This window comes from Carettochelys insculpta, chromosome 1 (genome assembly GCF_033958435.1).
Source record: "Carettochelys insculpta isolate YL-2023 chromosome 1, ASM3395843v1, whole genome shotgun sequence".
Classification (NCBI taxonomy): domain Eukaryota; kingdom Metazoa; phylum Chordata; order Testudines; family Carettochelyidae; genus Carettochelys; species Carettochelys insculpta.
In genome coordinates this window covers 36,656,278-36,671,343 of record NC_134137.1, presented here as the reverse complement: position 1 = coordinate 36,671,343, position 15,066 = coordinate 36,656,278, and the positions used below count along the sequence as shown (strand labels likewise).

Genomic DNA, 15,066 nt, shown 5'->3' with positions numbered 1-15,066 from the left:
AATGTTTTTAGAATTTGAAGTATTTTACTTTGTTAGATATAAAAACCCTGAATTTGTAATATTACATAAGTATATTCACTATCATTTGGATAGTAAAAGAATCTATAGAAAAAAGTTAAGGTTATTTGAAGAACAAAGGTACTTACTGCCAATTCTTATATATATGCAGCATTCAAAAACAAAACTAGAGACAGCTGACATTTTTAAACAAGAAGTTTTGTCCTTCAAACAAAAAAAGCACACTTTTAAAAGAAAGGATTTTTTAACAAAATTAATTTATTAAACTATTTCATTCTTTTAAAAATACTGTGACATAAAAAACTTTCTGAAGTTTAGCAAGGGTTTTCTTGAAGTGAAATCTTTCGTTAGCTGCTTCAAAATTTTTAAAGGAGAAATATACACTACAAAGCAAGCAACTGTTTCAAATTCTTTTGAAATACCTGTTTCATTTTTCATCTCAGTTTGCTTAAACTATTTCCTCCATTTTGAAAAAAAACATTCTTCCAGGGACTCATTCTGCTTAATTCTGCCAGACCTCATAAAACTGTGCATCTCAACACGGAAGAGCTTTTAAAGGTGATTGCTGTGCACATCTCCTTCAAAACCATGTTTAAAATTAATTGATATTTACAATCTATAGTACTTGAATGAAAAATCCCTAGTACAGGGTTGTCACTCACTGTTAATATGCCTCTTTCTCTCTAGGTCTGGGAAAGAATCTCTTTTAGCATGTGATACCCACTGCTGCTCACTGCTCGCTCTGCAGTTTTTCTTCTGGCAAACCTGACCATTCAGTCCACTTCTTCCAGGATTACAAAGTCCAACAAGACAATTGTTCAAATGCTGCCTTCAGACAGCATTTAGCACCAACCTGCCAACTCTATGTCACTGTACCACTGTCTGGCAGAAGAATCCAAGCCAGCCTGCTACACTGGGTTCCAACCTATAGACAGCAGCCCAGTCCTCAGTCTTCATCGCTGTTGCTGCTTTCTACCAACTCTACGTTCTCTAGCCTGATTCTTGGTTTACCACAGGAGCCTACTCTACTTCCTGTGGTTACTTTCTTGCTTTCTACCTTCTTGCTAGACTCCTTACTCCAAGACAAGACGTCAAGACTTACTCTCCCCTTCTGCATTTGCTCCTTGTCCTTGATATTTTTCATCCCAGGCCTCATCCCTAGCCTCTGTCAGATGCTGGAAATGGGTGACAGCGGAGGGATTATTAGACTATTACCTACTCTGTCCATTCCCTCTGGACACCTGGCACTGGCCACTGTCAGAAGACAGGATACTGAGCTAGATGAACCTTTGGTATGACCCAGTATGGCTGTTCTTATCACTACAGTCTCCTTCTGCTTTCATCTTCTTGGCTTCCGACCCAGCACTCTCTCAGCTGAGCTTCACTCTTAATGCTGGTCTTCCTTTTCTCACATGATCTAACTGGCCTCTGAGGACCTTGTTAACCCTATCAGACTGGTGTAGAGTACACACCACATAACAGTCTCGAATAAAAATTTTCTTAAAAAAGAAAAGGCGATTCTACACATTAGATCTCATCTAAGGAATATATATAGTATGAATGGGATTTCTAGATCAAGGTGTTCTTGAGGTTTCATAATCTAAAGTATATTTAAAAATTGAAAAATTAGTAGTTCTTTAAATTAAAGTTTTAATTAAAAATGGCTTATGCAACTCAACTCACATGGTTTTCTTTTCTACAACACACCAAATGAAACTTAAGGGAAAGAAGCTTTCCTTAAAATGTTTCCCAGACTGGCCTTACCAGAATATTTTTTCTCAACCTTAACAATGGAATCTCTACCGGGGCCTATAATTATGCGGCAGCTGATAGTCTGATAAGTGTGCAAAGACTCTGGAGCCAACGCTCCTAATAGCAGAAAACAAATAAAACTGAAACCTCAAGTAATAACAGCTTGACAACTGTAGAAACAATAAAACAGTATTCCTATCGAAGAGATAAAGGAGGAAAGAGGCAAAGAGAGCAGGATTCATCTCTACAAAGCTGTCTTTGATGATGAGCAACCATCAAGCTTGTAGATGCATGTAAAGATCTGGACCAAATTCTAGGTCAGGGCTTTTGGGAGATCAAAAACTGAGGCTTATACTATAAAAAGTGCACAGTATCACCTCAAGCTTTATTAGACTTGGATTCAATTCCTGCCAGCTTACCTTTTGCTCCTGTAAGCCTCTTTGATGCACATGACAATTCACCAGGAAATGGCTGCCTTGAAAGCTAGAAATCCCATCTTTGAAGCACAAAGTACAATAAATCAGCCGTCAAACATCTTGAACTCTCTGGTTCTTTCTAATCAGTTTTAAATGCCTGTTTGACATCCAAATAAAATATCCTCTCTTCAACACATTTTGGATGCAAGCTAAAGCCAGTCAGGACCTTCTTTTTATTGATTTGGAGTTTGTTTGAGATTTTTTAAGTTAAATATTCACTGACATTGAGGTTACACAACTCTGAGTGATACTGTAAACTTTAAATAACTAGACTACATACCTAGTCATAAGTGTGTCTCTAATTCAATCTTATATTGTTCTATCCTGCAATTTCTATAAGTCCCTTCCTTTGTGATACTGTAAAGCTGTAAGGAATGGCCATTTATCTGCCATGTAAAAACAAATTAACTACTTACAACAATTGTTATTCTTAAAACCTCCTTCTTACATGGATCATTCTCAGGGTTAAGCCTACTAGTAAATTTTGCAGATCTGACTGGTTAAGGAAGATTTCAGAACCAGAGGTGCCCCATCTCAGTGATACATCGCAATACACCAAATGGAGACAATAGCTGGAAGTGGTTTAAACTGCCTGTCTAATTTTCAGCCCTGCCAGGACTCAAAATACTTTAGTATTTGGCTACCCATCTGCCACCAGAAGACGTAGACACTCAAAATGTTTAGTTCAGTCACAAGTCTACAGCGGTGAAGGAGCGAGTAAAAGGGTGGAGTATGTCCGTGGCTAAATGGGGCGGGAGGGTGGTTGACAACTCACAAGGCAACTTTCAGATGTGCATGTGACACCTTTTTCCATGGATCGAGCCCTACCAAATTCACAGTCCATTTTGGTCAATTTTACAGCCATTGGAATTTAAAAATGGTAAATATCATGATTTCAGCAATTTAAACCAGAAATTTCACAATATATTGATTGTAGGGGTCCTGATCATAAAAAGGAGTTGTGGGGAGATCCCAAGGTTATTGCAGGGGATGTTGCAATATTGCTGCAGCACTCTCTTTGGAGCTGCACAGCTGAAGAGCAGCCACTTCAGGCCAGCAGCCAGTGCTGAAGGCAGACTAGCCGCCAGCAGCAGCGCAGAAGGACAGAATGTTATGGTATTGCTACCCTTACTTCTACACTCCCACTGCGGGGAGAGTGCTGCCCTGAAAGCTGGGTATTCAGCCAACAGCAACCCACTCTGGCTGTCCAGCTCTGGAGGCACCACAGAAATAACCGTGGCAATACCGTGACCCCTCAAATAGCCCTGTGACCCCCTGCAACTCCCTTTTGGATCAAGGCCACAATTAGAGAAATGCTGGTGTCTCCCATAAAATCTGCATGGTGTAGAGAAAAAGCAAATAAAAACCAGATTTCATGGCCCTGAATTTGATAGGGCCCTACTCACGAGTATAGACAGAGGAAGATCCCTGCTCTAGTTGCTGCAACATGGCACATAGGGTCCTGTGGTACAGAGACCCTGTATGCTATGTCACAATGCCTCTCACTTAAATTTGGCCTGGCTGGCCATCAATTGTGACAGTCTGCAGCCAGGCCCAACCTGAATGACACTGCAACACCAGCGTATGTCTGCACACCAGTGCTATTTTGAATTAAAGCTGCTAAACACAAAACGCATTTCAAAATAGCTGAGTAGTATTTTGAAATAGAGCAACCACACACAACAGAGCCTATTTCAAAACAGAGCTGTTGGATGCACTGTAGCTTATTTCAAAATAGGTGCTATTCCTCATACAATGATGTCAACCTATTCTGAAATTAATTCAAAATAGTAGTTGCATCGTGTCAACATTAGCAAAGTTATTTCAAAATAATGGCCAGTATTTTGAAATAACTTTGCTGTGTACACATGCCCATACATGCTAGTTCCCAATACTCAGTGAGAAGGTAGGCCCAGACCCACAGGACAGGAGCTGCTACTAAGTAAGTGTGACACAGAAGAACTCCCCACCATCACCAGGGCTTCCCTCCCAAAATCATGTGGGACAGAGGATGATGCTGTGAGTGGTCAGCGCCCTGACTGCAAAACCTGGGCCTGCCACTGCTTTAAACACCACCTCCAAAGTACCTGAATATTTCACACATTCAGTCAGGGTTCTTTCTGAAGCTTACTAGCTCAATACGAAGAGCTGAACCAATCTGAGATTCTGAAGATAACAGAAGTATAAGTACCAGGAAAGATGGCATATTGGGCCTTCATATGCACTGCTGACATTAACCTTCCCAGCCCCGCACTGACTTTAGTGGGAGCATCCTCTTTGGAACACCCCTTCGGCCAGTTAAAGGCTGCTATGAAATCTCCACTCACTCTTCTCTTCTGTAGACTAAATAAGCCCAAATCCCACAGCCTTTCCTCAGAAGTCATGTGCTCCAGCCCCCAATCATTTCTGTCACCCTCTGCTGGACTCTCTCCAGTTCTTCCACATCCTTTCTGTAATGGGGGTGGGGGAATGGAACAGTATATGGTTTCTCTAGCCATATTGAGAGGCTTATAGTTTGTCTGCAGCCAGACTAAAGAGCAGCAGCCATTAACTGTGAAGCTACAAGTCACATACTCACGTTCCATCTACATTCCAGTACAGTAGTGCCACATCAGGCCGTTAAGAAGACCACATCCTAGTGCCACCCATTCTTAAACAGATCTCAAGATGGGTAGAGAAAACTTAGTTAACAGCATTTCATCTGCCAGGTGATCACTTATCAATAGCTGAGGTTGTGGAACCACCATTCTCTGATGATTGTCTTCATTTTTCTACTGTTTTCTGTATAATCTCTGGTCTGGTTTGTAATAGCTCTCATCTATTGTATACTTAATTTTGTTAGTTGTAAATCAATTAAGGCAGTGGCTTATGATTGGTTAGGTAATTCTGTTTCCGTAGGTTATGACTGGTTAGTAAAACTGCACTAAAATAATTGGTCACAGTATAGCTAAGCAGGACTCAAGTTTCACTACTTAAACTGGGGTCCAAGAAAGAAAAGGGGGGCTGGGGAGAAGAAGAACAGAACATCAAGCAGGAAGGAAGAAGGAACACTGTAAGGAGGACTCACCCCCCAAGACCCTGAGGTGCAGCAACCAGCATCCAGAGAATGACTTTGTCTGTCCCAACAGTGGAAGTCCGCCCGCCTGCCTTATCAGGATTGGTGAGCATGATACTGTGTGCTTAACATGTACTCCACTTTCTTGGTAATTGTAAATAAATAGAGAACAAGAATATTACTGTGTAAGACTTTTCCACTGGCACAGATCCTGCATACCCACAGGGGATTATGCCCTGAGTCCTAGAACCTGGGTAAGGGTGAGCGTTTACATTAACAGGATCATGCCTTGAGCCCTATGGATTGGGTAAAGGTGCGTACATCCCTGAGTGTGGAAGGGATGAGAAATGTGTGCGGGTAACAGGGAGGGGCAAAAAAGTCAGTTCACTTGAAATTTTGCCCACTGTGACACACAAGTAGAACACTTTCTTAACGAATGATAGAGGAAACTACAGTTTGTTACACCAGATGTAAATCTGAGGGTACATCTACATTACCCTGTAAATCAATTGTCCTGGTCAGGGTCAATCTTCCGGAGTTTGTGGGGACACAGGAAATTGAACTATCACAGGTTGACAGTCAACCCACTGTACTCCTCAGTCTTGCAAGGTGTAAGGGAGGTCGATGGGGGAAACTCTTTCATCGACTTGCCTCAGTGAGGACAGACAGCTAAGTCAATCGTAGATAAGTCGATTCCAGCTACACACTTACTGTAGCTGGAATTGCAGATCTATGATCAGCTTTAAGGTCTATTGTATACCTGGACTAAGTCCAGTGTTCCACCTCTCACAGTTGCTCGTACTAGGTCTTCTGGAGAATATGAAGGAAAAATTTTAAGGACAATTACACAACTTCCAGTAAGTGAAAAATTCCCCCTAAGCGCTAGTGGATGTTTTATGTTTGAATCAGAATTTTATTTTATATCTACTTTACAAAATGGAAAATGGAAAATGAAATTTAATGTGGGTAAGTGTAAGGTAATGCATGTTGGAAAAAATAACCCAAATTACACGTACTACATGATGGGGTCAAATTTAGCTACGACAGATCAGGAAAGGGATCTTGGAGTTATAGTGGATAGTTCTCTGAAGACATCCACGCAGTGTGCAGCGGCAGTTAGTAAGGCAAATAGGATGTTAGGAATTATTAAAAAAGGGATCGATAATAAGACAAAAGATATCATACTTCCCCTATATAAAACTATGGTACGCCCACATCTCGAGTACTGCGTGCAGATGTGGTCTCCTCACCTCAAAAAAGATATATTGGCATTAGAAAAGGTTCAGAAAAGGGCGACTAAGATGATTAGGGGCTTGGAAAGGGTCCCATATGGGGAGAGGCTAGAGAGACTGGGACTTTTCAGTTTGGAAAAGAGGCGATTGAGGGGCGATATGATAGAGGTATATAAAATCATGAATGGTGTGGAGAAAGTGAATATAGAAAAATTATTTACCTTTTCCCATAATACAAGAACTAGGGGACACCAAATGAAATTGATGGGTAGTGGGTTCAAAACTAATCAAAGGAAATTTTTCTTCACACAGCGCACAGTCAACCTGTGGAACTCCTTGCCCGAGGCGGCTGTGAAGGCCAGGACTCTATTAGGGTTTAAAAAAGAGCTTGATAAATTTTTGCAGGTCAGGTCCATAAATGGCTATTAGCCAGGGATAAAGTATGGTGCCCTAGCCTTCATAACAAGGGCAGGAGATGGATGGCAGGAGATAAATCACTTGTCTTCTGTTCTCCTTCTCTGGGGCGCCTGGCATTGGCCACCGTCGGCAGATGGGATGCTGGGCTTGATGGACCTTTGGTCTGACCCAGTATGGCCATTCTTATGTTCTTATGTTCTTATGTACAAAGAATCTTATGCAATAACTGCCTGTATAAATTTATAATCCTTTTCTGAATCCTATTAAATGTCTCCAACTAACAGCTTGCAGCAATGAGCTCCACTGATTAATCATGTGTTATGCAGAAAAGTATTTCCTTATCTCATGTAATCTGTAAATTTTTAATGTAATTTTGCACTCTTTCCCCAAATCATTAATACATCTTGGAACAGAACACTGGGCCACCTATTCCTGACCTTTTCCCATGCTATAAATTGACCACTGTCCCCATTCTTTGTTTTCTGTCTCTTAGCCAATTTCTAGTCTATGACAGCTTTGTCAGCACACTGAGTACTTAATAGCTTATTGTAAGTGACTCTGACAAAGGCATTTTAAAAGTCCAAATGGAAGCCAGCTGGTTTTTCACTATGTATAGATTTACCGACAAAGCACTTACATTTTCATTAACGCAATCTGCACCCAACTGAGCAAATTATTATTTATCCTGTTGTGTGGTTACCTGAATCACCAGTATTTCAACAGGGTTCTTTTTATAGAATTTTTTTAGCACATGAACTTTCATTCCTAAGCAGGGCTATAACTGTGATGAAGCACATTTTAGTGCTTGTTTTATTGTTTAGTGCTATTTATTTTGGTTGGAAGAAGGAATTGCATCTTGAAATAGTAAACTAAGCCACGATTTCTTATTTGGAGGGAGACTTCATATTCTCCGTATCCAGAAAATTACCGATCCCTTACTATTGTTTAAAGCATGTCCATCCTAAATCTTATTAGAAAGTAACTTACAAAACTGTCTGCATCACCTCTTTTGGGCTGAATTTTTCAAGCCACATGTCTCTGCCTGAAGCAATTTTTTTTTATTTATTTTGTTTTAGCTTGAGAAAAATCAGTTAAGCATTTTTGTCCTTGCATGTAAGGAAAAAAAAAGCTCAATGCATATCTTTCCCATTGAAAAAGAAAATTTTAGTTCTTTATTTGAACATGTCTCATGCCAAAATGACTGCAGCAAGAAAACTGAAAATGGACAGGATGACTGTTCCTAGTGAATAGAGATTCCTGTTAATGGCCCAGGGGAAACTACTTTTCATTTAGAAGAATTAGCAGGGTTTGAAACAAATTATACTTGATTTAATGGCATTCTAGAGGAGCTGGGCTATATTTCGTATGCACAACTCACATTTTGATATTTTAAGATAACTGAAGTGTTCTAACAGCTTCCTGGGATTTCTCTGCTGCATATGCAACTCAGCCCTGGTCTCACTATAAAATTCAGATCAATGTACCTACGTCACTCGGGGTATGAAAAAATCACTTAAGCTGACCTAACCGCTGGTGCAGACTCAGTGTCAGCCCGGAGGGATGGATCAGCTACTGCAATGAAAAAAGCCCTGCACTCAAGGGCTCCATTTCGGGAAGGGAAAGGGGGCAGCAGCCGAGCATGCTGGATGCTGTTTACTCTTCTTCCTGAAGACAGGTAGCAAAGGGAAAGAACACTGCTTGTGTGAATCACTCCTCAGCCCTCTCCCCTCACCAGTCAGGAGTGAGAGGCATGCATGTAAGCTGTGTAGTTTCCTCTCACTCCCTGATAGTTAGGGGAATGGAAAGAAGAGCCAGTAGCTCTTGCAACTAGCTCTTGCTGCCTCCACTGCCCTCAGGAAATGGCACCCTTGCCTGTGCTGCTGCAGACTCTATAGAACAGACAAACCCTAACTGCATGAACTCTGAAAGAGTTTGTTGCTTATACCTTTATTGTTACAATCACGTATTTTAAATATTGTAAAAGTGGGAATATTAGTACACCTAAAGTACAGAACACACTCACCAATGTTAATTTCATCATCTGTTTCAGCATCTCCAATGCATTCAAACTGGAAATCTTGTAGTGACTGGGAAAACTTCTGCACTGCCATGGACAGATCTGCAATACAGAAAAAAGGAAATAAGTCTTACAATTATCCCAATAAGGAAACCACAGTATATATAAAGTTTCATATGGCGAGATTATACTTTTTCTCCTAAATTTCCTTTCTAAAAAAATAATCTCACACAAAACAGATTCAAACCAAACTCCTTGCTATGCCTCAGAAAGACACTGAAGCAAATTAAATTCCTAAGCCCCAGCCAATCATATTCATAATGAGAAGCAATCCTCAGCTCTCAATTTCTTGAAGCAAAATGTGGAGCTTCAGTTCATGCAGCCAGACTACTTAATAGACAAGCAGTGCAGGATCGGGCACACAGGTTACAATGAGTTTTATTTTAACATACTCCTCCAACAGTTAAAGTTTTCCATCAGGGCTTAACAGCTATTTAAAAAACACTAACTATAAACACAATGATCTAGAAAGGCTTTTTCTTTTTCTCAAGATATTGAAAAAGATCTATTTACAATTGCTTATTCATTATGTATGGAATGCTTTAGTTAAGTGGCATTTAAAGCAACAATAGTCAGATCTGCAGTTTTTAAAAAGTCACATTTAAACTTGACAGTATAGAAATTGATCTCTGCAGTAAGAATGTTCTAATATTAAGCGTTCATAAATATGGAATGCCGGTGTGACCAAAATATTCTATTCTTCTCTTTTACAAAAATACATAATGGTAAATGTAAGAAGAAAAGTGAGAACACATGTATTGGGAATTATCAGAATTGTATCACCCTAGACAAAACACTGCTTGGTACTACTACTCAGCCTTGATGAAATATTTGTGGAATCAGGTTGGAAGACAGAAAAATAAACAGATAACCTGAACTCTGACCTCTGCAATATCTAAATAGGTGTCTCAGTATGGAAAGGGTGGAAAAGAGAGTTTTAGCAAAACCCAAGTTATGCACTATTTCCCGTGCATCACTGGAGTATACAAATCCAAATAGAAATGCTATCCCAATGTCTTGTACTGACAGCACGTTCAGCGCCCTGTGGCACACTGGAATATAGGCTGAAGAGATTCCAATCTAGAAGACAGCTGCTCAGAAAATGGACCAAACTGTGAAACTCAAAAGAAGGACAGCTTTGTGAGTCTTAATTGGTTTTTAGCTCACTCTTTTGGGGCAACAAGGAAGGATGTGCATTCAGGCTGAAGCGCTCTAATCCAGAACTCTCTCGCCTAGCATGATTTAGTTAGCCAGATGTCCATTTATCATGGGTATGACCAAGTTTCCCATGGCCCCATAAAGTTGTTTACAGCCACCAGTCCCGGCTCTCAGTGTTCTGTGCTGTTATTTAGCTGTAATTTACCCCTAAAGGTCTTCTAAGAGCCCAATAATCAGTGGAAGTGTTGGTAATACTGCTAGAAAATACTGATCTCCCATGGTCCAGCAAATTCTCTCATCCAGCATGAGTCAAGTCCTGAGGGTGCCAGATTAGAGAGGTTTAACCAGTACTTTAAGAGAGACTTGAATGAAGAGCTTGGAGCTTGGCAATGTGGAACTGAGGTAGAGGCATCAAAACAACAGTGAGAGGGGAGGACACAAAAGAGGAATAAAGAAGGGCAAGGGAGGACTTAAGCATTAGTACTGGCATTTTCCTTTAAATTTTGTTTATGCATCAGTTAATTTTCATGTTCAGTGATAAGAAGGATTCCACAATATTCCCCGAAATCAGGGTTTTAATTCCACATACCTACAAACCCAGGATCAACTGAAAAAAATACCAATGAGAGGGTGCCAATCCATGGAAATACTCACTTTCGCCCAGCTGTTGGAATTCCTGCTAAGGTACTGCCCTAATCCTTGTTCAGTGGCTCGTTCTTTGAGACTGACCTCTGGCTGGTGGGCATCAAGTTCATCAGAGGCCACCTTCACACGCAGCTTTTTATTTATTCATTTTGCTTACAGCTAGAGTGGGCATCAGCCATAATGTGAATAAAGGGCCTTTTTTATAAAAGACAGACATGCATACATTTTCTTCTGTTAGTAAGGAATGAAATGCACAACTGTAGAAACAGAAGTTGTCCATACGAGTTATCCTTGTAAATAAGAAAAGTTTGGGTATTGTTCCATCTTCCATTTGGATAAGATATTTTTCCTATTGCCAGTCAGTTTGGTACAAGATTAAAAGACCACCACCACACAGAAAAAAACCCAGAAATTCAGAAGTTAATGACTTTACAAAAGTCATGATTATTTATGCTGCGTGTAAAACACCACGGCTTGCATTTTCCTTTGGTGAATAAAAGAAACTTTCCCAGACATAAAGTCTCATCATTTTACCCTTACAAATTCTATTCTCTCCTCTATAACTGACTCTCAAACCTTCATAGCATTCTGGCACTTGTTGGTCTAAAAACAGCATGTAAGAAGTAGAATTACAATTATTAAAAACAATGGTTCACCCAACAGCCCCTCAACATGCTGAGCAACCATACTGTCTCTCTAAGGCACTGCATAATATACATTTTCTATTAAGAACAGCTTAACGTATACACTTGTGAACGTACTGCAAGCTTACTGAATACTTCTTGTTCCTAGGTATATGAAAATCATCCTAACAATAGCAATGTATTATTTTAACAACTCAGACGTAGCTCTGCTTTGTACAACTGACAGTAACACACACACACACACACACACACACACACACACTTTTTCTCTTCTTTAAAAACATCTGTATCTATTACATTAACTTCTGACACATGTAATCTTCGGAGTGAAACAGTTACTGTAGCAATTAGAAGGATCTATGCAGACAGTTAACGTAAGAGCAAAGGACAATGACAGAATTCTGGGGTTGGGTTACAAGCTTTTCTACCAAATTACTATAAAGTAAAACATTAAAGCCATCCTACAGAATAGCAACTAGCACCGAGGCATGATGTGAGGTTTACAAAATACTTGTACAGGACTAAGATTCTAGATTATACAATGCTGCAGAATTGCAAAGGATTAACCTTATTCCCATCGGGACTTTGAAGTAGGCGGGGTCCTTTCGAAAAAGGAGCCCCGTCGGGACGAGACGCGAGGCGCGTCAATTTCGAAGTGCCGCGGCCGCCCGCATGCTAATGAAGTGCTGAATATGCGTTTCAGCGCTTCATTAGTAAACTTCAAAATAGCCATTTGCTGATGGGAAGAAGAGGACTTCAAAGTAGGCGGGGTTCTTTCAAAAAGGAGCCCTGTCGAGACGAGACGCGTGGCGGCGAGGCGCGTCAATTTCGAAGTGCTGCGGCTGCCCGCATGCTAATGAAGCGCTGAATATGCATTTCAGCGCTTCATTAGTAAACTTCAAAATGGCCATTTGCGTGGCCATTTCAAAGTCTGGGGCTAGTGTAGACATGGCCAGTGGGTTTTTTCTGACAAAACTCTGGTTTTGTTGCAAAAACCTTCTTATATAGATGTAGACACTGAGTCTAACTGAGGATTTAAAGTGGACAGTGCTGAATGTCTTGACCCTGAAAATCTAGCCTCCCTATCCTGACAGAAAAGAATAATTTCATTGGGAGTTATTTTTGTCCTCCAGGACAGTGGTTCACAACCAGGAGTGTACGTACCCCTACAGGTATGCAGAAGTCTTCCAGAAGGTATATCAACTCATCTAGGTATTTGCCTAGTTTTACAATACATAACATAAGAGATACTAGCAAAAACAGAACAAGGTAAAATTTCACACAATGATTTGTTATATTACTTTATATATTATACCCTGAAATGTATATTTATAGTCCAATTGATTTATTTTATAATTACATGATAAAAATTAGAAGGTACGCAATTTTCAGTAATAATGTGCTGGGACACTTTTGTATTTTTATGTCTGATTTTATAAGGTTTTAAGTGAGGTGAAACTTGGAGATACACAAATTAGACTTGCAAAAGGAGTACCGCAGTCTGGAAAAGTTGAGAGTCACTGCTGCATGCGACCAGATCAGCAAGGAAAAGTTACTTAATAACTATGCTGGGTTAGTAGAATTTCCTGTATGTTGGCACTGACTAAACTTAATAAGATGCTGTAGGTAGTATAAACAGGAAATCAACACAATAGATCTGTATCAGGACACCCCAGAACACAAAGAGCAAGCTATTAGCATCAAGGATCCTCTCTCCAACACACTGCAAGACTTGGTTGCTAAAACTATGAGCCAAGAAGAATACTAAAGAACTATGAAGACTTTCTTTGAGTGGAGATGGCATGTGGGGTGGGGCAGGGCAGAGAAAGGGGTCACTTGTCAAAAAAGATGTATAGGGGAACAGGTTGGGGGTGGGGCTAAAAAAGTTGTGCTGTCCCAGATTTGCCCAGTCTTCTGGAAAGGCTAGAGATGCTTAAATTCTGGTTTTAGTTAAGATGTTTTCTCTGCGGTGCTTTTTTTTTTTTTTATATAATATTTTACTTGCAGGTTATCTGGTCTCTTCTTATCACTGCCATTGCTTCCAGATAGAATAGAAGTGCAGGATTTGCTTCTAAATCAGATCTGCAGGGGCAATCACATGAGTAAGTGGAGACTGCCATCCAGTCAGAGTGGGAAAAGCATGTGGTTTCATCCCAAGACTGGTGACGGCACAAGGCCTAAGAGGGGTGTGACAGGAAACACACACTCCCATGTTTTGTGGAAAATGGTTTAGGAATATAAATATGCATAACTCAGAGATGCTTTGGACAAAATGCCTCTTGTAACTTACTGTTTCTGATAGTATATACTGCTGGATCCATAAAACCTATTTTGTCCATGTATCATTTTGCAGTTGAAGTACGTGTTGTCTACAAATTTGTGTTCCAAATATGTGTCTCTATGAAGACTGCAACAGAGGCTGTGGCCACCTATTGTGAAAATACCGTTTGTCAGGAGCTAGCAGTACAATACACACCTGAAGAACATAACTGTCTACATTCCGACCACCAAGTAGGCAATGGCCAAGTGCCCTAAAAAGAGACAGGGACAGGTGATTCACTTATGTGACTATCTCCAACTTAGAGCACACTTTTACACAAAAAGAACAATGAAATTCCCTCTACAGAGGAAAGGTATAAAGAAGACTCTGGGGTTCCTCCACCTTTGTCTTTAGCCTGCCTTGGAAATTGCCTAACATAACCAAAAGAGAAACAGAAATGTTATATGGTTTACTGAAGGCCCAGGTCAGGATAGGCTCTATTCTGACTTGAAGCTTTCACCTGATATAAAGGCTTGACTAAGGAGAAGACTTCTACCAAAAGGCGGAAAAAAGTGAAAAGGACATTAGATAAATCAATTAGAATTCTAATAACTGGTCTTATTAGAGAAAGCTCACAATTTCTAATTTAAAATAAACCCTTATCTGATGGGAGATTGTAGCCATAAAGTGGCCTACTCTAATGGATCGAAAGTACACTGATGCTGCTTGCAGAGATCCAATCCAAGTACTGACCTCAGGATCAGAATGATATTCCAAAAATCAGGTTAAGTGACCTTGTGGTACTGGGATAAGTCCTTAAAGAAAATGCTAATACTGGATTTGTCCAAAAGTTCCTTGTCTTAAATGCTGTACTACAGATAGTGGACCTTTTTCCTTAGATACTACTACACATGCAGAATGAAGCTATCCTGCAGGAAATCAAGATTGGGTTTCACTGGTTTAACACGGGAGTTAAACATCAGGCCTGAGAGCCAAAACCTCTACAATCAGGACTTCAACAGTATCATTGCTACTTTCACTTCTGTCTTTTTTACTGTACTGGGGAGGCAATGAAGAGGTGGGAAGACACACAGCAGGGGCCTTGTCTAGCTGTGGGCAAATATGTCATTTGCCACCTCACATTCTGGATCCAGGCAAATACTGAGGTCACAGAGCACATTACTTACTCTTTCCAGATGCAGAGAGACTGGGTCACCAAACTGAGTTATGACAGGCAAGATATTTTGGGGTGGAGAGACCACTCTGCTAATATACAAATCCTACCATGAGCCTTGGCATCCATCTCCCCTTATGGTATGTCTACATGGCCTT

General features: G+C 40.3%; 1 protein-coding gene across 2 annotated transcripts in view; it reads right to left on the bottom strand.

The window, feature by feature from the left end:
- ARHGAP42 (Rho GTPase activating protein 42) overlaps positions 1–15,066 on the bottom strand; it is a 296,232-nt gene that overhangs the window by 228,652 nt on the left and 52,514 nt on the right. For both annotated transcript variants that reach the window (XM_074984495.1, XM_074984504.1), the window contains exon 2: positions 8,974–9,069. In XM_074984495.1, the coding sequence (XP_074840596.1) occupies positions 8,974–9,069 (96 nt within the window). The remainder of the gene's footprint in view (positions 1–8,973; positions 9,070–15,066) is intronic.